This window comes from Bombus vosnesenskii, unplaced genomic scaffold (genome assembly GCF_011952255.1).
Source record: "Bombus vosnesenskii isolate JDL3184/JDL3185 unplaced genomic scaffold, Bvos_JDL3184-5_v1.1 scf7180000013888, whole genome shotgun sequence".
NCBI lineage: Eukaryota > Metazoa > Arthropoda > Insecta > Hymenoptera > Apidae > Bombus > Bombus vosnesenskii.
This window is the reverse complement of record NW_022883267.1, coordinates 378,808-404,377: the sequence shown is the minus strand read 5'-3', so window position 1 is coordinate 404,377 and position 25,570 is coordinate 378,808. Positions and strand designations below refer to the sequence as shown.

Genomic DNA, 25,570 nt, shown 5'->3' with positions numbered 1-25,570 from the left:
TATGCGTGGGGAAAAAGAACAATTATGTATACGACGAAGAGTGGTTATTGTTATTTGCAGTTACGAGGGAGTTTTTATTTTCGCGGAAGCGTAAACGATGCATGGAAGGATATAACGAAATGCAAAATATAATGATAAATATGATTGAAAGTATGATGTATATAGATATAATGATATGATTTTTACTCATAAAATATTTCCGCACGTGTTACGATAAAAACATTTGTACCACTTGAGTGCAGTGGTAAATATTGCGATTTCATCTCTGGGAAACCGATAAAAATAAAAGCACGTTACGAACACAGTAAGAGATACGTGATGTGTCATCGTAAGGCGTATTTTGTGGTACATGGTAACTGAGATAAAAAATGCAATAAAAAAATTGTCGTATAAATAGAAAAGATGTATGTTCATACGTATAAGGTAATATTAAAAGATACGTGAGTACGTACCTGACTCGATGATTACCTTCCAATAGTTTCTTCCAATTGTCCCATGATGTATAACATAAGATCATTAATATAATACATAAAATAATAGAACATAACTATCACAAAAAATTCGTGTAAAAATTACACATTTCTTAATTAACAATTAATATCACCATTGTTATAAATTAAAAATACTACTATCTAAGAACCAAATTCTAAGCTGCGCGTCTGCAGCTCCCGCTAATTTCGCTACTGGAACGATTCGATTATTGATTCAAATATATCGATTACATTTCAGCTAATTTCCTTCAAATTTTACAACGCAAAATATAATCTGATCGAAAAATATTTTAACATTATATGATATACTTGATCTTTCAAGCTTTTATTTATACATAAATCAACGATAACAAAATTACATAGAATGAAATAAAAAAAATAAAAATTGAATCTAGGGATTTTTTAGGCCACTTCACACTAATGCACAAGCATGATTTCCGTTTCGGCCATCTTAGATATTTTAGTTCGTTATTTAAACACATAAAGTAGTAAAGCGCCCGTGGTCGATTCAATCGCGCAAACTCCGGAAAAATAATAAACAAAAGGAGCGATGGATCTTTTCCACCGAAGCTGCCCCATAATGTGTCGTATCGTGTCCCTGCATGTTTAAGTGTTTATACGCGTGAAACAGCACCGCAGGGGTGAGTTTACGTAACAGAAGACTATATATCGTTATTTCAAAGTAGTGCACCATTTAAATAAACCTTCCGCTTACATTTATTGAAACATTTGCCGTATAAACTTAGAGAATTTTGAGGTTATATTGACAATCTATGATGGTCGCGTAACGAGAGGGCTCTAATGCAACGACGATATCATAGAAATTATTCGATTTCTGTATTCAAGTGATCTCACGAAATTTATACATGGTGCGTTTGATTTAAATAAATTTTTATTGTTAATATATGAATATAGAAATTCATTAGAAGCAAACTAGCATGCAATTTTTTACGCATTTGCTCCATTACATTTGTTAGTACGAATTTTCAGCCGCCCCTTCTACTGCTCCTATTTACAGTCGTATCGTAATACTTACGTGACACAATTACTGATATTCTTTAACTGATAATTTTCTTCTCCGTGCTCGTTAAACATAATAATGAACGATATAACGTTGTTTTTCTTGGCTTTTTATTTCGAATCTCATCGTTAGCATTGTTATTAAATAAGTGTAAAATTTATAAATAAATTAAACGAGTGAAAACATTAATGATATGATATTTATTTTTACAATCTTTCTTTCTTTGAAATATTGTTTATTATTATATATATCTACCATAGGAGCTTTTAACTTGTTATTATAATTTGTTTATTAATTTGAAAGTGTTTTTTATTTATGTTATTCATTTAAGTTTATGGAATTTGTTTATGTATATATAGTAAACTACTATTTTCACTTACTTCGAATACTTTTATTTTCAGTTACAAGATGACAGAAGGTGGTGCAACTAGAATGAAGCGCAATGGCGCTCGTCTTTTTAAAAATCCTCCTCAGCCTCATATGTGTATACAAGATTTCATACAGGTATACTTAGTTAAAAGAGAACTTTACGTGTTTCAGAAACTCCCAATGATTCCAGGATTTTCTATGAAGTTTTAGCAATGCATTTATAATCATATTGAAAGTTCATCAAATTAAAATTAGTTAAAACTTTATTATTCTGTTACTTTAGGGCACTGCTGTTCCATGTTACGTAAATGTTTTATCTTGGGAAAAGATTGTGATGCCATTGAACCCTTCACAGCCTGTACGGTTTTATGGTGGAATGAGGGTTCGTCCACCACGTACAAAAACAGAAGCTGTAGTATTCGCGGTAATGGCCAATCCCGAAATTCTCCGAATTAATGGCAAAAACGCTCAAGATCCAAAGGTACTTGTAGTACACAATTGTTATACTTGAACACATTTGTGAAGAACAATTTCCTGCATGGCTCTATTTTTGCTACAGAAGCGTACCAGCTTAATAGAACATTTACTAGACTTTGTGGAAAGGATGAATACAGGCATAATTTTTATGCGACAATATACAATACTGAAAGATCGAGATATTACCGGTGAATTAAAAGAAGTTTGGAATGCAGTACAAGCGAGACGGGATTTAGAGCAACCTCCGCCACAGCAAGAAACTTGGATCGATGCGCAGCCACCTGTTCCTCAATATCCTCAATACCAAGATCATCAGCAGCAGGATTACACATCACAACCTCCACAATATCATTCAAGTGTAGCATATGGTAGGCCAATAAGTAATGAAGGTATGCATTATGAAGGCTATGGTCATCAATCTCAGAATCCAGTAATTACACAAAACGATCAGATGTACCAATCCGGGCAATTAGTACCACAACAATATCATGGAAACGTTCCTCGGATTACACCGATCGCTCCTAGAGATCGTAGAGATAACATAGTACAGAATATTCCACAGCAAAACTGCCCTGCATATCCAGCCCCACAATATCAATTTCAACAATTACCTAGACAAATGGTACCTCAATATGTAAATTCGAATGTTCATCCTAATGTCGGCCTTAATTACGGCCCAAACACAAACGCGAACGTTAATCCAGCTATGAATACAAATTTAGCAGCACCTTACCAACAATATATAGCTTATCAACAGAGAATGGACCTTGACGTGCGCAGAATGCAACCACATCAGCAACAAATGCATTTGAATCATGTGCAACCAGTTCCACAATATGAACCAACAGCACCATACAATGCTCAAACAACTTCGTCGATTAACGTTCTTAGATTAGGTAGACCACATATGGGTGTTGCTCAGAAGAACAATGCCAGTAAGAGACAAATGAATTCTCCTACTCATTCCAAACAATCCTCTTGTACAAATTGTCAGAACAAAGACACATCCGATAATGGCACAAAACCGAAAAGTCCTGTGAAAGTCTTGCAGCGCGAGATATCGAATGATCGACAAGATACAAATAACCATATACTCAATGATAATAATAAAGTAGTCATAGAAAAAGGTTCGATCGAAGAAACAAACAACGTGCAAGTAACGGATTTAGATGAAGAAACTAAGAAGGTTAATGATTCTGATAGTGAAGAGTTGTCTAGAAAACCACACGATATTCACACTTCAGATTCGTCGTCGACGAACACGATAGGACGAGATACAGTGAATTCTGTCGAGGAAAATACATCTGCTGTCGAAGAGAAACAACAAGAAGTAAAAAATACGGATGTTCCAAACGGGCAAAATTCATCAGATCAAAAATATCCAAAGTCAAAAGCTATTGTGATGAAAGGAAACAAACACAAAGAAAATGCGGAGAATAACAGAACGATTCGCATTAGATTCGTTTCCGACCAGAAGAACGATAGTCCAAAACGTTCTCAGACGGTTAATAACATTATCAAAAGCGTTTTCAAAATTCACCCTGGTATGTCTGGTGAAGAAACGTCAAGTAAACGAAAGAGTAATGGACAGGCGAAGAATAATGCTAAAATTAACGGCGAGAACGAGGAGATACAACCAGGATATATGATATTAAAGAAAACGGATTCAACCACTCAGGAAGAAATAGTGAGCGAGTTAGCTCAATTATCCATTCAAGACTGCAAAGATGCGACTGAAGTTGGTGCCGTGCTCTCGTGATAACCTTGTTTGTACCTAGTATCAGATACTAGCTTGCAACTAAAGAGCAATGTAAATAGATAGAAGATTAACCAATAAGAAAAAAAGAAAAAAAAAAGTCAGAACGATAACAAATGCAAAAGAGAGGGACACGAAATCACAAAATATATATATGAACACAGTCATACCAAAATATCAAGACGTGCTTTTGCTGACCGCCGTTTATTTTTCAACGAATCCATTCGTCTTCCTTTGCATAATTTTGAAGACGGATCATAGTGAAAAGTTTTTCAATCGTGAAGCTGAATAATTTTTCACTGAATTTAGAATATTTGCTGTGGGTATACACAGATGATGAAAGATTTTAACATAATCTATACATATATGCTAGATACAGGTGGAACTTTTAGAAGAATGATCCCCGTTAACTGTTAAATAACTTAAGAAGCGTTTATAATACGAGTTCAAACGGCAACAAGAAGTATACATTAATTACATATTTGTTTATCAAGATCCGTCAAACAATTTTGCTTCCAGTAATATCTGTTGATAGTCTTCGAGTGAAAAAATTAAACCCATGGGACATCATCAACATTTGCAGGCTGGATGCAAGAAAACAAATTTGCAACTTCCAATCTTGGATTTGAATAGATACATGTCCAGAATGATACAATTTCGAAACGATTATTAGCGAGAAGAAAAGCTGATCGATACGTCTGGTATTTCAGTAACATATGTAATTTAACGTAAAATATTGAGTCGTTCCCGTAGGTTAGACCAAGAGAACAGTTTTACGATGGAACAACGGCTGGTCATCGCGTACTTACCTTTCAACCAAGCAATTAGTGGAATTATACCGGGTGGTACAGATTAGTACATGTTCGATAACAATATTGTGGATCGTAGTACGTATAGCTTTTAACAACTGAACTCAAATTCTTGTCTACGCGTTGATGCTTCCCTTGCGAGGACGTTTTTTGCCTCCTTTATTTTTCATACTCGTATGCAGGATTTCGCACTTGGAAAAGGAGATTTCGAACATTGCGTTTTTTGAGATTGAAAAAACGGGAAAATTTGTCCACCCGGTACATTCTCTGATAGTATCACTAGTATCATATATTGAAAAAGAGGAAAAGACACAGAGCTGCCAAACCTCCATAAATCATATCAAAATATTTGGAGGGATATTACACGAATAATTTATCGATTGACAAGCTCTTTCTCGTTGACTTGTTATTCTACCGCAATTTTTGTAGCTTGCCTAAGAGGCTTTCAATCATTCACAGAGGGAAAAAAGGACAGAAAGACAACAAAAAATGATAACGGTTCACCTTGCCAATGGTTTACACCAATAGAGATTGGACGGTCAATTAATAAACTTGACTTCGTTCATGGCATGACCGTATCATATCATACGGTGCATTAGTTCAACATCGAATTAACTACGAGGCCTCTGTAAATTCGACGTACCGTTTTGCACTCTAAACATAAAGTATCGCTGCCACGCGAAACGATATCGTCTGCTATCAATTTACTTAGCGTTATTATATACTGTCGTGCCGTGCGTTCTCCCGACGCGAATTACATTCTTTGATATTTTATAGGAATATACCCTCCATAATTCGTTTACAGTCGATACAATAATCGAGAAACTTTTAAAATGAAACCAAAAAGCAACAAAGATATAAAAGAAGACACAGAGGATACAAACAACGTCAGCGTGTTCTGTCCATGCAACTGAGCTAATTAACTTCAATATTTTTGTCGTTCTCCTAATTTTTTCTTTTTAGATATCTAGAAAACATTTTTCTTTTTTAACTATCTAGACATTGTCCGTATGTTTTCTTTTTTAGTATATTCAAGGTGCTTCGTTAGTAAGTCTAAGATCTCAGCTCGTGATACACAAACAATAAATTTAGTCATCAATGATCATGGCACCGGTGGGAAAGGACCAATCCGCAAGACCAGGGTGCAATTAACGATTTCCAGATGTCTGGAAACAGCGTAGAATTCCTAAAACGAGCTGGCTCTCGGGTGGAAAAATGATGTGCTCGATCTCCTTTTTCTTTTTTCTTTTTTTTTTTTTTCATCTTTTCTCTCTCTCTTATCGTCTTCGGTTTGTATGAACAGAAAAAATGAGGGAAACGCGATAATAATAACAACTTGACGCGTATAAACCTGTCGCGTATTAACAAATGTTTTTACGTCCGTACGCTGCGCAAATAACATTACGAATAATATACTGAGAAACAAAACATCATGTGTACGTATAATGCAATACATATGAAAAGGTTTTTTCCTTAGTTTATACGACAGCACGAAATAAGATAAAACATTTACGGGTTTCGTGTTTAATCCAAGAGATTGCCCGATCAAATTATCTATATTTTATTATTTTTCGAAAAAAAAAAAAATGAAAAGAAATTTACATTTTATATAAATCAGCGCCGTGAATGCGTTGCTTTTTTTAAAACAATCATAAATTGCTCATTAGCAATTTATCGTAATTACTTTAGCAGTAAGTCTTAAATGCAGTCGATTGTCATTCCTGTCATTGTATTTCGTTTTACTTATTTTTTTCTCGTTTTTTCGTCTTGTTCTATCGATTCAAAAATATAATCTTTTTTTTGCATGCGATAAGAGGAGTGGATGTCAAATGTGACTCAAATCGTCTTGCGGCGGATTATTTAGTTTCATTTTAAAATGCTCGAACAACTGGAACATGTCGCGAAATGTTAGGTTATCGATCCGAAGATCTTATTGGTTTTATCGAATCTAATGTTTACTATCCCTTCTTATCCCGTCTCTCTTTTTGTTTCTTTCATTTTTAAACATAGTTCTGAGCGGCTTGGCCCCTTCCTTTGCCAAACATCCCCAAAGTCCCTCCTCTCATTATTGTTAATAATATGTATTCAGTATTCGTGTTATTTTAGATTCTTATTATTATTGTCAGATATATTCTGGTTTATTATATCATTATTACCATGAACAATGTAATCTATTATTATTCTATAATACATGGTTTTTCCAAAGCTTGCCTGTTGTTGTTTATCTACCTATAAAAACAATGTACCTTACAGAAATTATAAATGTATGAATCAAAGTAGAGTAAACATTAAGCATTTTACAAAAGAATAAATGTTTAATGTGTCATGGCTGACACGTATATAAATGCAACTTCGCGTCTTCGCAAACTCTCCATTGTTTAATATTGAACTTACTTTTGTAAATATTGATTACGCTTAATTCTTTCATCTGCATTTAAGTATAGTTACTTAAAATCAGCAAGACATATCGTAAAACATCTCCATCATTTTCGAAGTTGACATAGGAGTATTCAAAATGTGTTAGTATCTTTTTCTTTATATCTATACAATAACAAATTTATTTGTCGTGATTATTGTGAACACCGCGAACAATGATCTTTTTTATTTTGAATGATTTTTTGCACTTTCATCGTCAATTTATCTCTCAAAAAATGATAATAACTCTAATAATTTTCACATTTTTTATATACACAAATCTAAATTACGTATAAAGGACACAATTCATACAGATGGTAATTAATAGTACTGAGGTACAAGATTTACAAACCGAAGAACTTTATTATGTATGTTACGATATTTCATAATATGTAATTTGTACGTTTTCGTGGTAGTTAATAATTATTTTATGTTTCAATAGAGAACTGTATTAAGGTATCCTATTGCATCTTTAAAATGGTATCAATTATTCTTACTAGAATCATCGAGGAGTAATCGAACATATAAAGACTATAAAATATTTCATGATAGGTGTATGACAGTTCTAAGAGATGTCTATTCTTCACCTGTAGTTTAAAGCATGTGCAATACGTGTAGAACGACACAAGCAACGATGTCGAAAATACAATAGCTATCTACTTTCTCCAGCGTACGAACACCATACGAGTACTGCGTACATATACGTACAAAGTTAGAGCTGACAGAAAAGTAAAAGCAAACCACTTTCCCTTTCTCTTCGTACGAAACGCGATAAGCCGCGTTTTAACGTTTATTTTCGCAAACGAAATGAGGGAGTTTCTTGCTCTACCGATAATTTCATCCACCGGCATTTTCGCTCTATCGGTAACCACGTGATCACGAATATCGTCTACGTTTTGAATTATTTTCAGAGAAAATTAAATTAAGATACACGATTTAATTAAATAAATTTAATAATATTATTTTTAATATTTGCACCATGTATTTCTACGAAATATTAATATAATATCTAATTCAGCAGATCTAATATTTAACTTCCAACGCAATTACATAAATGAAAAAACCATCCACTCACAAAAAGAGAAACGAATATTAATAAAACGGAATGAAAACTATAAATAGCTTAAAGATTCAAAATATATTTATACAGTAGCAATATGAAATTTTAAATAAAAATTCGAATTTCGTATCGTAAAAAAGAAGAATATTTCATATTTTAATTTTTTCTTGAATAAAAAATTTTTATAATATTTCATATAAAAAAATATATTTCTTATATAAAAAAGCATTCGATATTAGACTTTTTGCATTAAGGTTGTTCATATACTCCACTTACATGTCTCCCATATACATTTAAAGAGAACGTTGCACAGCTAGGAGAAGGAAGGAACGAGCGAAAGGTAGGAGACTTACCTTTCTCCTAAGATGTACGCTAGAAACTTGTTCCTTTCATTCCCTTGCAATGCAAGCAACTAGCACGATCAAGTAATGAAGACGTGACAATCTTGCAGTTCGTTCGCGGGGAATTGTGCTTACGTGACGATAAATTGGTCCGTTTGATTACCTCGTGCATGTGGGGCCGACAGTGCCGGTGAACGTGACATTTGCAGCTGAACATTGAGCAGTTTACGTATAGTGCAGTGCACCCCGCGATACATGTGGCTTAAATGAAAAAGGAGTGGTTCCGTTATTCGCGTGTACGAAAATGAGAAAGAAGATCGAGCAGGATACAAAAAACACAGAGAAACAAACGGACTTTACAGGTCAGTGGCTTTTTTCGAGAGGTGCAGTGCACCGACGATATTTTGTTTACTCTTAGTGGACCAATTTGTATACGTGTGCCAGATATTTTGCTACCATTCCTGCGAGATATAGTTCGTTTCCAAGCAGCATTATGTTTCTTGTTTCAGTCAGATAAGAATATTTACGCAGTGTCGATCTCTTTTTTTGCAGAATTGGAAACCTCGAATTTCATAAGTTTAAAATCTTGTAGATGGAACCGTTGTGAGATGCAGAGATAGTTTTAAATATATAATTATTTAATGTAATATAGGTAGCAGTATGAAGGTTAAGTTAGCGTAATTCTTTGACTTTAAAGTGGAAATTTACTGTCTCCAAAGTTTTCGTCATGTTTAAATGTAGATACAGTTACATAATTTTGGTTCGTGACCAAAATTATTTGTATATAGATTTATAGAATCATTATTATTAGTTCGCTCATGTAAAGGTCGCGTGATATTTTATCGAGATTATTTAAAGAATTTCAGAGGTGAAAGATCGTGATTATTAGATTATAGATGATTTTCTATATTTTTAAGAGAAAGAGTAAGCACTCGGACAAAAAAGAAAAAAGTTTATCTTACATCGTTGGCCTCTCTTGTCTCTATGAAGGACGCGTAAATACATATACAGGAAGGTTTCGTAATTCCTGACAAATCCAATTTATGATTTTTCTATTGATTGTGAGACTATACCATAGCTGATATAATAGTTTTTTTCTGTGATATAACCATTTTTTTTCCTCCGATTATTGAAGGTTTTGTACTAAATATCAGAGATGTTACGTATTTAAATTATGAAATAAAATTTGGAACGATTCCATTAAATAATTATTAAAGATTATTATTATTACTATAATTATTACTTATTATATTATTATACTAGTTTACTATCATATTCTTTATTTATTCATTTGTCTACAAGATAAATAATAAGAAAAAAATAATATCTTGGCAATATCTGTGCATAGATCATCAATAAAGGTGTAGTCATTTAAAGTAAAGTAGTTAGAATAAAAAAAAAAGAAAAGATCAATAGAAATATTAAATTCGGAAAATTCAAAGATTATTTCTACTTGAATTTATATATGAATTTATAACTAACTTTCGAACTAATTATTGCCTATAATAATATTTAAAGACTGGATAGATATTTCGTCACTATGAATGTCCAACGAAATCGATTTGATAACTTACCGTTAATGTAGAATATTAGCTATGACCAAACGGCACTTAACACGTTCCGCGTTTTCTCGGAGGATTGCACGTTCCTTCTAAACATGCAGTAATTGACGAAAGTGCGAATAGAAACGGACGTCCTCGACTTACTTCTCTCGGTTGTTTAACTATGAATGCAATACATGTGCAACACGCGAGAAAATAACTGAATTCTAATTCTTCTACGTTTTCATTGTTCAAATATTCAACCAAAGTTGTTAAAATAGAAACAGAAACGATTAACTGTTAACTAGAGAATATATCGAAGAATTGTTCGGTGAAAGCAATTGTTTTCGCAATGTGCCGGTGACATAACCTCGATGATCTAACTTTCTACATACTATGCACGAGTAGAAAATCGAATTTATAAAGTAATGATAAAGTAATAATAATAAATAATAAAATAAATAATAAGAGAAATAAGATATGACGAGATAATTTTCTTTTAAAAAGATAAAATAAATTTTGTTAGACGATTAATATCGAGTATTGTCTATCGTATTGTAAATCGAACAAATGTCTATCATTCGATTAGACTGGACTGTATTTTGAAGTCTGAACAAGTTGACAATTGCAAATTATGTCTTCGATGTTTCGCAACCTCTTATAATAGCTCCTTCGTGATCAATCAGACGGAAGTAGCTTTTATGCATTATGTCATTCTGGAAGTATCTCTAGTTTGTAAATCGATAGCTATTAGAAAATATTACTCCATAGAAATACAATATTTTTAGTTATATAATTAATTGAAAAATTACATACGAAAGGATTTGGAACTAATTACAAAATTAGATAAAAGAACTGTGATCCTTTGTTTTATCCTTTTATCCTTTATGGTTACAACCATGTGTGATAAAATGTTAAAAAGCGATAAAAACTAACCTGTAACAGGAGTATTGGTGTTCGTAAGTATTAAGCATTATAGAATTATTTACTTACTTCAAGAGTTCTTTATCCTCGCGTTATTTAATTACATACGAAACTATGAGTCAGATAAAGCAGGTTATTCTAATTCTAAACGAAGAGAAACACTACCATGATTAATTCAAACAGAGGTATCTAATTCTAGACACCAATTATCATCGTATTTAATTATAGTACATTATATTTTACCGCTTACTACTTCTATAAAATACAAATCGACTAAAATACCTATACTTAAATACTTATTAGATCCGGATGTTAAAATTTGGCCATAAAATGACCGATCTATTATAGATTTGATCATAGGACGATCTTGAACACTCTCGAACAACCTTCAATTTACTTTATATGATATGTATCTAGATGGCCATGTGGTAATCATTAGAAATCCTTGCATGGCATGATTGCGTACATTAACTGAATTCGATTCGTCTATTTCAGTTCAATCGAAGATTGTATTTGAACGGAATTTGTACTTTTAAAAGGTGAAAGGTTCGAAAGTATGGGAATTACTGGAATAATCCATTATGGTTCAATGAATTCGATAGTGACCTAATGATAATGGGCCTAATATAAGCAAGCGCACCGTATTCGATTACGCCTCATTATGGGCATCTATCGATCTTCTTTATTCCTGTCACGTCCGCTGCACAGATGTACCCACTTTCGATGGCTCTGAATACCAAATGAATTCCGTCATATCGAATCGTAAGATCACCCACACGATCTACGTTCTATGTGCGTGCGTTTGTTTTACGAAATCGGTCCGTTGTAAGTTTTTTGTCAAACAATGATCGAATCACGAAACAACTTCATTTCTACGAAGATTTGTTGCCATTCGTAATACGGTAGAACTGGTATTTATCAGACTCGATACGAGTTTGTTGCAAGCAGTCCGTTACAGAGGATGACATAGGATTTAATGGTATTTTAGGATACTTCGGTAGTTAATTTATTTTAGTTAATCGGATTTTGGAAATTTCAGTTTCCTGGAATTTTCTAGATTTTAGAATCATCGAAAGATTCTCGGAATCGTCTAGGTTCTGAGGATATCGAGGACTTCAGAAGAATTTAAAGATGGTGAGTCTCAAGGACTTTCAAGAGTTTAGAATGTTCCTATAGTATGTATAGTATGTGTATTAATATGCGTATTAGGAATTCGAGGCCAGAAATTCAGCACCTAACAGAAAGATTCAAGAATCAAAATCCAAGAGCAAAATTCTTGGTTCTGCCTTTTGAACTCCAGACCTTTATTTTTCAGTCCGGTATAGCAAATATTCTACATTTCTTTATTATCGTTTATATAACTAATTTTTTAAGACATTCTCCTACAACAAGTCATAAATTTAAAACGCTGGAAAGTATTTCGATGGATGAAAGTGAGAAGAACGTTTTATTGTTGAAATGACAAATGTCATGAGCCTGTGTCTGCATTTAGATGTGGAATCGAAGCTGCGAACGCTCCTCAAAGATGGAGCAAGCACTTTCATGGACTTTGAATGGCTACAACCAGAATTACCGTGGTTCTTCGACGAAGAAAAGTTTCGCCTCGGACAGCAGATGTTTTATAACAACGCTTTCACCATGATGATTGCCAAACTATGTGGATTATTATCTTTATTCGCTGTACCGTCGATCAAGGACGTTTTAATATTCACCAGACGGAGTGGTACACCGTGTGCTGCCTTTCGCAGATACGTATCCACCATTCTACATAATTGGGTTTGGTATGGGAAAAGAGCTGGCATAGAAAAAGAGTAAGTACATCTAACAATGGTTATTTAAAGATCATACGAGAGTAGCATAAATATTTTTTTCTCATTTTAGAAACACTTTTCAGTAATTGCAGAAACAAAAAAGCTGGTTTTTAACTGGGCAGCAATTTATCTACCAAAGAAGTTTTAATTTATTCATATAAGATACCTCGAACAGCGTGAACAAATTTTCAAAAATGATAAACGAAAAGTAAATCATTTTCCTGCGAACCAGTAACTTACTAATCCAATTCCTCGGAAACGCGAGGCGCGTTAAGAATACCGTTTTCTTTAAATAAGTTTCTATTCTTATCATTTGTCGCTATTTATAACAGTAACACTTCCAACGCGTGTCGACCGTTGTTTATTATTAAATTGACGCTATGAAACATCTATAGTAACGTATTCAACATCGTATCGAAACGTTGATTTTTTTACGAATTCTGACAAAGTGTCCTGTGTACGAAAATATGGATGAGGGGAGAATCCATCGGGTACTCGTCGTTCATTGACATTCAAGGAATCATCGAACGCGTGCAGTGTCGGTATTTTAATCGATTTATCTTGCCGGATATATATTCCTGTGTAGACGAGCGAACGGAATAATTTCGTGTCTGGGAAAGTCCAAGATATACAACACGAGTATCATACATATTTTTTCAATAAAACCCAACCATATAACATATATGCGTATAGAATAGAATAGTAGAGCATCAAATGGAAGATTCGATCGTAAGATTCGACTTAAATCGACCGTAACGTAAGCGTAAATAAGAGAAAATAAAAAAAAAAGAGAAATAGAGAGAAAAATTAAACGATTTAAACTAAGTAGATTTGTTTGGTATGAAATATTAAAAAAGATTGCTAGATCGGTAAATTGAAGACGAATTAAACACAAATTTTGAGTTCATTCTGAATAAGATCTTTTATAAGAGTAATTTTTCTCTTTCTCGTTTTGCAGATTTCTCGAATCGCTGAAAATCGTACGGAAAAAACACTGCGTAGCGTTTCGAAGAAGTTCAGAGGCGGGGCTGAACAGAGTCTCGCAACTGGATATGGCATTGGCTCAATTTGGATTCATGGGTTTCACCCTCCTGGCTGGTGACTATCTTGGGGTGAATAACAGTTCCGAGGAACTGGAAGGACTGATTCACTTCTGGCGAGTTATTGGCAACATGCTGGGCATGGAAGACAAGTTTGTAACCCAAACACGAATACTTCTTTCTTTTCAAAATCTTAACATTAATTTCAATTAAAATTTGTTTTCCAAAGTAACGAAGAGAATTTATGTCAGTTCAACATTTAATAGCTATAGTAGTAATAATAGAAATGGTTGGAATGTAGATATTTATGCGAACTTATAATTACATAAAAATTTACAGAGGAATGGATGTAAATAAAAATGTTCGTTTCACTAAATTATATTTATATTTCACAATTATATTGTAAAGAACACTTTGCGTATTTTGTATATTTTTATATACATATTACATACACTTCTAAAAATTTTAAATTTTCCATAAATGCATAAATTTAGTAATAAATTATGAATTTTTGAAGTGGATGTGAAAAGGGTACAGAATTTTCTGTGTAAATAATAAAGAGAATGTTCTACAAAAGTAATAGAGCTAAGATCTTCTACATGTATAAGTAATAAGGATAGAGCCCTAGAATCAAAAAAGGAATTAGTAAAGGAGTGTATAAAGGAAAGAGAGAGAGAGAATGGGAGAATGTTCAGGAAAGGAAAAGAGCAAGAAAGAGAAGGAAGGGACTAGAAGAGGTGAGAAAAGGAGGGACGCAGATAGAAACAGAAGAGGAGCAAGAAAGGATGACGGCAGACCAAATTATAGAAGAAAGAAGAAAGAGAGAAACAGAAGAGAGGGGTAAAGAATAAGGAAATCCAAGTATAATATACACTACAGAAACATAGCCAAAGAAAAATTACCAAAGTACTTAGAAGGGAGGATGAAGTGGAAGGACAGAAGAATACTGGCAAGATTCAGATGCGGAGACGAGACCAAAGCAAGGGAATACTGGAAAGAAGAGGGGGAACAAGGATGCAGACTATGCAGAAGAAAAGAAGAAGACCTAAAATATGTAATAGAAGAATGTGAAATAACGGGAGGACCAAAGGACATAGGAAAAACGCTAAACGAGACTGGAGAAGGTTTAGCAGAACTGAAAGCAATAATAGGGAAGTGAAGGGCAAACGACAAGAAGGAGGCACAGCAAGGAGGCTAAAGACCAAAGTTGCAATAGCTTTTAGTCATTAGTTGCTAATTTATAGTTCCTAATTTTTAGTTTTTAGAGTAGTAGAATAAGAAAGGTAGTGCAATAGAATAGAGTGGAAAAGAGGGGAGGTAGACATATAAGAAGAGAAATAGACATAAGAGATGTAAAACCGAAAGTTCGTCCAAAACCGAAAGGCACGGACTAAGCAGTAATAATAATAAGTAATAAGGATAGAATTTTCTATGTAAATAATTAAATACATCTATCCATAGGTACAATCTTTGCACCGGAAGCGTGGAAGAGACACGGGCTCTTTGCAGACGACTTCTGGACGAGGTTTTCCTCCCCTCACTCGCCAGTGGTAGCAAAGATTTCGAAGAGATGAGTCGTATTTTAATAGAATCCCTATGGCCGGTGAATCCTTATATGGATTCGAGTGCTTTCATTGAATTCACATTCATTTTAGCCTCCACTGCCGCCACGAATAATAATCACTCGTTAAAAATAGGTAAATCTCCTACTTATACAGACGTAAATTGAACTTAGTGTATATGCAAAAAAGATAATATTTTTAGATTCATCAAGGATGTCGTGGTACGGTAGATTTATCTTGAATGTTCAACTAATTACACACAAATACCTATTACCAACTACGTATTGGTGGTCCAGATTCTTCAGGGCGTTCTTCAACAGCCAAATGCGGTTGGCTATCTATTTAACGGAAAATTTACCGTTTCTGGCGTTCTGGAGTTATGGTATAAAACACTCTTACGTCAATATATACAAATACCGCGTCATCTGACCTTAAATGTGGTAATTGTCTTATAAAATAATCAAAGAGTAACGATTACCTTTTTCGTCGAAAGTGTACATAATCTGACGTAAAATGATTCTACAAACGTATAATGTATTCTTAATAACTTATAATCATTGCAGTATATGTATTTAGGATATGCTTTGCAGTATTTTTAGACTCGTAACATGTTCGCAAGCTCTACTGCGATTCTCGGATTTTTATGTTTTCGTTTTATTCTTTTTTTTTTTAACAAACAATAAGATTTTTAAAATCTTGAGAGAAATTGTAGTAGATAATGAAGATATTACTTCCCTGTAATTTAAGAAATTTGTTAGTAACAAGAAACAGAGTCGTGTCTAATATGAACCAAAATATCTAACATTTAAGGTCAATTTAAGTCAAAGCTCAATTTAGAAAATAAGCGATATATAATAATAAGATTAAATAGCGCTGTGTAATTCTTTCGGTACCTGCAAAGAAAAGATTTATTACATTTATTATATGTATACTTAAAAAGTAGTTCTTATGACTGTATTTATAATTTTATAACTTTATATTAACTACTCAATGTAAATATAGATACAGTAAGCTACAAGTTAAAATTAAAGGAACGCTATCTGTCTTTATATTAATAAATTGATTGAATGAAAGTGTGATGTGTGAAGTTGGTTTCAGAAGAAAGACAATGACCCATCGAGCGTGCATACCCGCTTACACGAAAACCTTAAAAACTGTGTAATATTTCCACGCAACGTATTGTAATTTTAGTCAAGTCTGCCTTATCTCTCGCATCATGGCGTCTGGTGAGTGTTCCTTCTTCAGGCGAGACTACAACAATACTTTCGCACAGATCGTAAATCTGTCGTTCAACCAGTATCTCATTCGAGATGTTTCTTCATCGTTTATTTTCTTTACAAACAGATATTCTTGGTAAACATGAATATCTAATTAAAAGATTATCAATAATCGAATCTCAGATCGGTGTATCTCGAGCTACTTGAGCAAATAGACGAGTAAAACTTACGTCCAGAGACAATTAACCTTGGATACTATCCACGACACTAAAATAAACATGATAATAGAACAGATGTATAACTCGTTGGATAAAATATGATTGCGATTCTATCGACAGTAGTATGAGACGTTGCGTTCCTATTTCCTAGATTCTTTAACTCATTAAGAAGGTACTTTGATTTAGAATGCCACTTTTTACATATTTTTAAAGATTTTTTTGTATTATTTCTTGCACACATATTTGTTAACGCTCGAAGAATATTCAACGTCTTTTTCAAGTGAAAATAATCATTATTAATTATTAGTTATTAGTTACTAGATATTAGTTATCAATTATTTGTCATTACATGCAAGCATTGGAATAATTGGTTAGAATTGCATAAATGCAAAGGTATTGAAGGACGTAAACAAAGTAATTTAGATATCGTTTTGCCAATGTAGAACAAACATAATAGAATAATAGTGTATGTTAAATAAGAAGTATGTTAAGTGTAATCTACAAATTTTAAGCGTATTTATAATATAACGATCATTTTAGGTTCTTAAGTCGCTCAAATGCTTTTATACGAGTAAATTGTATGGGATTTCGGCTCCAATTTTTCCATGGAACTGCGCCAATAGAAAGTCGAAACTCGTCGCGTGATTTTAAATCTCGACCTGAATAATTGCGCTCCAACCTCGGAGAATTGTGTTTTTTTTTTTTTTTCTTTGATAACTTCCTGTTGGTATCATCCTCGATGAACGTACATAACAATGATAATACGACGTCGCGTGTCGCCGGCAATTTTACGTTTTGTGATTTACAAAATTGAAAGATAAACAGTAGTTTGCATATTTCTTAACAATTTTACGGACGACATTTTCCTTATTTTTAGGATGACGGAATAATTGAGATTCCTTTTATGTGTGACTCTATTGACTTTATGACTTTATGAGTGACTCTATTATTCAGAAAGATGTAGCGTTCTTTCGACAGTTTCGATATTCTGTTAGGTTGATGCATATGAAATACCGTTTCCTCCAAATTTGCTATCGACGTATTAAAGAAGAAGAAATTTACTATAAATCGTATACGTGGGTATATTGAATGTTGAGAATCTTCAAGATTTCTAATAAAAAAAAGAATTTAACGATTAATCGTCAACAGGTCCATTCTACAAATGTTTGACCTGTAGAACTTTCACTTCTAATTCTTATAAATCTGAAATAATGAAATCAATTATTATTTAGGAAAATGCATCGAATCACGCGAAAAGTTTTCGTTTTCGTTGAACGCATGATCTTTTAAAAAAAAATTACGTTAAAATTTTATTTAAGAAAAAAAAGGAATTTCATACGTATCAACATGAAATTATCCAACAAGTGTACGACGTTGTTTCATTTTCATATAAACCGGTAATTCTAGAAGACATTTACAGATAAACCGACGACGATTCACTGAATGAAAAATATAAAATAGTACGTTAAGATTGTTGAATGTCGAGCAACGAGTGCAGCCGGAGGAGCAACGTAGTATTTAAGAAAAATGCAAGAATTCCATGCAACTGTGGATGGGAAGTGAGATTCGGTTACGGTGTCGCGGTTACGTTGGCCATCTTCGAGGCTAAACGTTTTTTCATGTTGATCCTGGAGATATTTGCCGAATGGCAAATCATTCGATTCGCAGGTGGTCTACGACCAGTCATATTTACGTTAATAAACGTCAGCTTGGGTTTACCGACTGCTCTAATTACTGTACGCAGTATACGATCGTAAGTATTTATATTATAACATTATCCAAATCTCGTACATAAATAATTTAACGGATGATAATCGAATTGTAGAGAATTGTATATGAACCTCGTACAAATTTAAATTAGTATATGCAATCTGTATTTTAAGCTAAATTTTGTTTACTGTTTTGAATTTTCTAAAAATCTTACATCGTCTCACGTCTTACGTTATACACGGTTGTAGTAGTATATTATACATATATTACGTATAGTAATATTACACAGAATTTATCAATAAGATTTCATCAATTTTATATGCATTATTTCCTCTTTTAGGCGAAAAGTACCACGCTGCTGCGCGGAAACAAGACGAACGCTAAAATGCTTGTTAATAGTGATCGCGATATGCGCCATAATGAACGCGGCTACTCTGGTCTCCATAGGATATCACATGAACGTCAGACAAGAAACGTTAATCGACATTTTCAACAATTCGATGCAACTGTACGTGAGTGCATCGTCTTACAAGTACGCGCTCGACGAGATACAATTCATCTTTCAATGCTGCGGCCATTCCTCCTACACAGATTGGTTTCTCTTTGACTGGCAGGTGAATCCACCATTCAAAAATGGTAACTCAAAGCACGGTATAACAAGTGTGAACAGAATAGTTTAAGAATATCGAATAACGTAAAATAGTATCAGAAAAATATTCCACGATCAGGGAGTAGACTATGCTTCGCGAGATGAAATGGCTGTACAAAGTCCAGTATCTGACGAAGAATATAGAGACCGAAGTGTCCCGTTTAGCTGCTGTAATTTACGTGCAATGACACCGTGCGAACACACGGAGATCTCGGAGACTGACGTGAAAACCATAAATACGAATGGCTGCGTCGAAGTCGTTACACCTGTCATCCTTAGGATCGTCATCGTCGCTTACGTCATGACCAGCACGCTTGTAATCATTCAGATCTTCTTAGCCTTCTTAATTACAAAGGTAGTTTTAATTACAGTATAAATGTCTGTTGTTACCGGAGTATGTTACAGGATGTTTATGCAAATTCGCAAATACTTTTGCAAAAATTGATAAAGAAGTGAAACTTGAACAAAAGAAAGTATATCTTAGCATTTATATTTTGTAATACGTATTTTGTATTCTTTTTTCTCTCGTTCATTTTATTTTTTGTATTTTATATAATCTGTTCTTTGTCCATTTTATTCTTTGTATTTTATATATCTTCTCTTTGTCCCTCTAATTGATATTATATTATGACAGTTGTTGCGTTAATCATTTCGCACTAGATATTACATATAAATATGTAAAATATGTAAAATAGACTTACATTTCACTGCGTTATGTTTTCCTTATAAAAACCTTGGGAAAAAAGGTTCCTATCATTAATTGATAAAATATCATTTTTTCCACTGTCTAAAGAAAATTCAACGAAGAATTAGTTGTAAGAGCTGACAGAGTTCTCTGATAGACTCAATGACAATCTATTTACTTTATATGACGAAATATTCAATGACAAAGTCAACAGTGAGATGCAACTGGATTTTTAATTTGCTCAATTAGATCTCTTGGATCTTTCCTTTAGATCATACGGAAACTTTTATGCGGGACGTGTCTAACGTACCATTTTCCAAAAACCTTCGCCAATGAGTCCACCAGCGCATCATTAGATGCTACAAGGTAAGATTCAATTAAAAAGATAAGTTTCATCATTTTTGTAACGTTCGCGTATTAATACGATATAAAATTCTGTATTTCCAATAATACAGTTTTTCTTCATAAAATAACACCGTTTAATAATAAATTAATGCTGTAAATTAATGCTATAAAAACATGTAAGAAAAGATGTAGCCCAATCCACTTTCGCTGTCGATGCTTAATTTCATTTTTCTATTATTCAGTTCGGAAGCAGATGGACCAGGCCCCAGCACATCCTCCTCAAACTGGGAACAACAACCGAAGTCTACAAAGAAACGCCATAAACGTATACGAAGCAACAAACGCATCCCATCAAACAAAAATACTTATCCAAGAAATAAAAGCAACTCCAAAGACGATTCTACTTCCTCGTCGCCATTCGACTCTTCGCGTGGGACCAAATACTCCAGTCGTATCTCTAGAATCCTCGATGCCGCTAGAATCAGACCAAGTACCCACGAGGAGCACACGATATTCAAGAAACGATTGCGCGACGATGGAACGCGTTGAACAAACGAACTACCTATCATTCGCGTGTTTATTCCATCCGTCGTACAAATCAAATCACGTCACTGCTGATGTTTTACGAGCGTTTAGCTACATATATTTGCGTCTAAAAAAAGCATGAGCGGGTTAAACATGGAATAAACTGGCGTTCTCGAAGAATCGGAATAGGTATAAAGATCATTTCCTGGAGGAACAGCTGGTAAGCACTGCGAAGCGAGGAGGATCTTGTCGATGTCTGAAAAACAGAATTTTCTGTCCAAGATATTCGAAGAAGACTCGAGGAAATTTAATCGAAAGACGGGCTACAATTTTGCAAATTATTGGATGAAGAAATAGGAAGACAGCTGTTAAGAGGTAGCTAATTATTATGTATATATAAGAAAATAAAATTCGCTCCATGTTATAAGAAAAATGATAATAAACGCGTGGAAGAGGCGTTAAGACACTAAGAGATTAACTATGCGTCTTCGATAACAATGAAACATAAATTCTGTGAAGAATATTCAAAGAAGATTCGGGGAAATTCGATCGAGAGACGAGATGGAATTTTTTCGATATTGGAAAGAGAAACACGAAGAAGAATGATGATAAACACGTGGAAACGGCGTTAAGACACGGCTAACTACGCGTCTTCGATAACAATGAAATACAAATTATAATGATTAGAAGTAAGCGACGACAGCGAAGAAGACATGCGTGGTGGGGATCGACGAATCTTGCGTTTAGTAACACAAGATCGTCTACTGGAGTGCAGTACGATTCAAAGCACCGTGGAAGGCGCATTGGTAAAGTCGCTAATCCCAAGTTGCATATAGATATAGTCGTACTACTTTGTGTCTTTAACGAAACGACTCGTAGCAGGTTCGTAAAATTCTGTCTCACAGATTTTGCATACGTAGGATTTCATTTAATACCTAGGATTAATTTGGTAAGACGTAGAGCATAATATTGTATAAGTCAGGCTTGGAATCTTTTGTAAATGTGCAGAGAGTCAATACAAAAAAGAAGCTTATCGAGGATCGTTTGATTTTTTTAAATTCTTGAAACCAATCAGAAATCAAATACGTAATCGCAACTCTCGGAATTGATTTGTATGATAAAAAATTCAATTGAGTTTATTATTTCCGAAATACATCGGATAACATTTCTCCACTCTAAATTCCAATATTCCAAATATAATACATACATACAATAATACCTTATAATGTAAATGAAAGTACCGAAACGTACGTATGTTACGATATTAAGATGTAAATAAAGTTAGAATTATACAAATAAAAGCAAAAAATTCCTCCAAATTGATTCGTTTCTCATTCGATGCGAGCGCGCGAATATCTGAACGCCCCCCACTCTCACGCTCGACAAACTTCGTGAGCGTTCGTGCGCACTTCGGTTCCCACTAGAGCTGTTCGCGGTTCTCCGTCCCATTTCGGCCACGCTCGCATCATACAGGCGCGCGCGCCGGTTAGTTGCGAACGCTGTCGGTTCAGTCAAGAAGCGTTAGCTTGCTAGTAGTGATCGTTACGATTGTTACGTTCTTTGTTAGTAGTCGGTTATCTGCCACTCTGTCGATATCGTAGCATGTGCCCACCAGTTCACAGTCACGTATACGTCTACCTGCCACACCACCAGCCCCATAATAAACTCGTCTCTTACGGCTACCGTTAGGGTTGCCGTGACACCGTGTCTGTTTTGTGTTCTTTCCTTCTTGAAAAAACCGGTAACGTCATCGTTTACATTCGCGAGCTGTCCTTTCATCCGGAGAATGTCCAGGCTATAACTTAAGAAATCTTCATTGGTGTGCATAGTGATAGCATGATTTTTTCTTGGATATTCTAGTGAATTTGCTCCAAATTGTGGCATTCGGTGGGTGAGTTCGCACGTGGTTGAATGATCGGCATACATGCATTAAGCACGACCCACGTATTTTCCGTCCGTATAGTGGTGCTAGTTGATCGAACCTAAGCGGCGCGATCACACACAAGAGATCAACAAGAAAGAAAGAGAAGAGTTATAGGGGGAAGAAAAGGGCGGCACACGCACGAAAAAAGAAGCGATCGAGTGAACGGAACAGAGAGAAAGATCGGGGACAAGATACGAAATTGCGAGGGCAGCCGAAGACCGTGAGACGAAGAAGGAAACTAGTTAAGGAGTAACATAGAAAGAGACAGCAACAGAAATCTCATTTCGACCGAGTAACTAGCCACAAGCAAGATGAGCTGCTGCACGAGTGCTCCGATTGTAACCCAAACCTGTGAGACTCTTCTGAGCAAGTGCGAAGTGCCGATCATCGACCTCGCTCACATGGGTAAGTGTTCGTTGTTCTATTCGAATTTTTTCACTTGTTCAGCTTTAACGCTTTGGCGAGCGGATTATGGATGAATATTACTGAATCGTTTGATGCCCATATGCCTTTAACAGTAAATGTTTGTAGTATTTAGGTAAATGGTATGTTAGGTAAGGTTAGAAATGTTATAGTTAGGAACTTTATGGAAAACTTGTATGTATTTATTCATTATAACTTTGTTATATATTTAGTACAAAGTAACGGAATCTGAAATTACAAAGGTATAGAGATTGTACTATATAATGAAAATTATGCAACTGTGAAACATTATAAAAGCTGTATCGTATAACCAACAGTTTTAGAGGCTATGAAACTATTCAGAATATAAACGTGACGATTAACCGAATTTTCAAAAATTTGTAGAATGACCCAGCCATCTGATCGCGGAGGTTAAAATATCTTATCTCCATTGAAATATCAAATGTATATTCTCATTCGTAGCTCAGTATTAATGTATAACTCGCAAGAAAAGGAATACAATTGCGACGATACTATTGTAGGACGATAATATTAATCAAAATAATTCGCATGGAAGTTTCATTTATGATAGTCTGTAAGAGTTAAACAAAAATCCATTAAAGAAGAAAGAAAGATGTCACGCATCGCAAACTGTCGCAACTCAGAACATAGGTCAAACTGGCAAAATTAGCAGCAGTAAAATCGACGTAGTTCAAAATTAACCGCGATACAAAGGCACGTGGCACTGCGCGACGTGATACATTATTTGCCCCCAACGCTCTTAATGATTAACCGTTTCATTCGCTATGATGACTTCACGCAAAAGTTCATGGTTACATTGGTTGTCGATTAATCCACCGTATAACCAAAGAGGACGACTCGACTGTAAAATAGAGAATATACGCGTAAACATTCTTTCCTTTTTCTTAGCCAAGAGAACAGGTTTTTTAGAGTCGTTAACCCTGCTACGTCTTTTGTGTCATTTTTTAGTCAATCGTGTTCTTCTTTCGTCATTTTGAATATTAGAAAATATAGGAAATTTGAATCGTTGCTAATACACGAGATTTTTCGCTCTAAATTTTGATTCGCCTATTCGAAATCTTTCTATCTATTTAAATAAGATTGGATATTAGTGAAAATAATAAAAATTTTAAAGATGGTGGAGAAATTACTCTGTCGGTAACTTGAAAGTCCACGAAAATAATATTGCACAATAGCTTAATTAAATGCAATTTGGGTAGAAAAGATGTAAAAGTAGGTGTGAACAAATTGCAAGCGTTTCAGTTTACTCCTGTATTACAATTTCAAATTTTGGTCTCATGTTTGAAAGCTCTTTATCATTCTTTAAATATTACAGTAGCCATTTTCAGTTTCATTGCAGGCGGTTTCTGAAGTGTATTTGACATAGTTTGAAGACGTAATTACATCATTATGACAGAAAATTTCCTAAACTTTTTCAATTACTTGTAAATATTAATAGAAATGTATTCCAAATTACATGCAGTCAAATAAATTCCCCAATGTAAATTTATATTTTATTTTGAGTCCATAGATACGAAAGAAAGGAATGAATTAGGATTAAATTACAACGGTAAATAAACTAATTAGTTCACTACTTTTAGAAAACTCATTGAAAAACAAAATGGAGTCACATAATACCATCTTCTTGTATTATACCACAAGGAAACACTAAATAATACATACTATGTTTGTATCGTAACGGTTGACTTTATACGTTACCGAATGATATGCTATAAATACGTGCACTTTTCTAAATATATAACGGCGGGATCTAAAATCGTTGGCCTTTCACATGTATTTTTAAACTGGATCGTTTTCTCACGTGGAAAACGTGATCGACTTGTGGCGTGAATAATGTTCTGTAGAAGGTTCAATGTAAGGAGTAAAGAATTTTAGAGATTCAAAGGGTGACGCTTTTACGGTTGCTTGGCAACGAGGCCAGGCAACTGGCCAGACAGACAAGCAAACCAACAAGCTTCGCTTCGTTCACAGTCAGAGGCGCCTACCTCAGGCCCGACGATCCGTTGAGGTCATAGCCCAGAGCCCGTCTGACAAAGAAGGGCCCCTCCCTTGGCGCCCTCCTCGATTCATATAGGGTGTCTTGTATACACTATCTGTCTGTACTTGAAATACTTTATTTGAAACATGTTATTATCTACTTTTGTTAATATAAAAATTATAGTATATCAAAGTACCATTTAAAAAATATAGAATATAATTTATTACTCTCAGAAATAATTCAGATTTTTTTAGTACT

At 34.3% G+C, this 25,570-nt stretch overlaps 4 protein-coding genes across 6 annotated transcripts in view; all 4 read left to right on the top strand.

Annotated features, from left to right (window-relative positions):
- The first annotated feature begins 993 nt into the window (after window positions 1-993).
- Window positions 994-6,147, top strand: LOC117239214 (altered inheritance of mitochondria protein 3). Its single transcript, XM_033504646.1, has 4 exons — window positions 994-1,132; window positions 1,914-2,016; window positions 2,165-2,362; window positions 2,441-6,147. The coding sequence occupies exons 2-4, from the start codon at window positions 1,921-1,923 to the stop codon at window positions 4,115-4,117; spliced, it is 1,971 nt and encodes a 656-aa protein (XP_033360537.1). The 5' UTR covers window positions 994-1,132; window positions 1,914-1,920; the 3' UTR covers window positions 4,118-6,147.
- Window positions 6,148-8,770: 2,623 nt separating this feature from the next.
- On the top strand, window positions 8,771-16,690 carry LOC117239215. Of its 2 annotated transcripts, none has more exons than XM_033504647.1 (5): window positions 8,771-9,101; window positions 12,697-13,015; window positions 13,974-14,207; window positions 15,517-15,752; window positions 15,820-16,690. In XM_033504647.1, the coding sequence occupies exons 1-5, from the start codon at window positions 9,044-9,046 to the stop codon at window positions 16,044-16,046; spliced, it is 1,074 nt and encodes a 357-aa protein (XP_033360538.1). In that variant the 5' UTR covers window positions 8,771-9,043; the 3' UTR covers window positions 16,047-16,690. The 2 variants fall into 2 exon arrangements, with proteins under 2 accessions (XP_033360538.1, XP_033360539.1); XM_033504648.1 differs by lacking the exon at window positions 8,771-9,101 and adding an exon at window positions 12,204-12,338.
- Window positions 16,691-18,431: 1,741 nt separating this feature from the next.
- Window positions 18,432-19,648, top strand: LOC117239233. Of its 2 annotated transcripts, XM_033504682.1 has the most exons (3): window positions 18,432-18,805; window positions 19,103-19,398; window positions 19,491-19,648. In XM_033504682.1, exons 1-3 carry the CDS (start codon window positions 18,531-18,533, stop codon window positions 19,514-19,516), a joined length of 597 nt encoding a protein of 198 aa, XP_033360573.1. In that variant the 5' UTR covers window positions 18,432-18,530; the 3' UTR covers window positions 19,517-19,648. The 2 variants fall into 2 exon arrangements, with proteins under 2 accessions (XP_033360573.1, XP_033360572.1); XM_033504681.1 differs by lacking the exon at window positions 19,491-19,648 and having other exon boundaries at window positions 19,103-19,476.
- A 1,631-nt stretch (window positions 19,649-21,279) lies between these two features.
- LOC117239232 (2-oxoglutarate-dependent dioxygenase htyE) overlaps window positions 21,280-25,570 on the top strand; it is a 35,003-nt gene continuing 30,712 nt past the window's right edge. Inside the window, exons 1-2 of the mRNA XM_033504678.1 lie at window positions 21,280-21,848; window positions 22,827-23,295. Of these exons, the coding sequence (XP_033360569.1) occupies window positions 23,202-23,295 (94 nt within the window). The 5' untranslated portion in view covers window positions 21,280-21,848; window positions 22,827-23,201. The remainder of the gene's footprint in view (window positions 21,849-22,826; window positions 23,296-25,570) is intronic.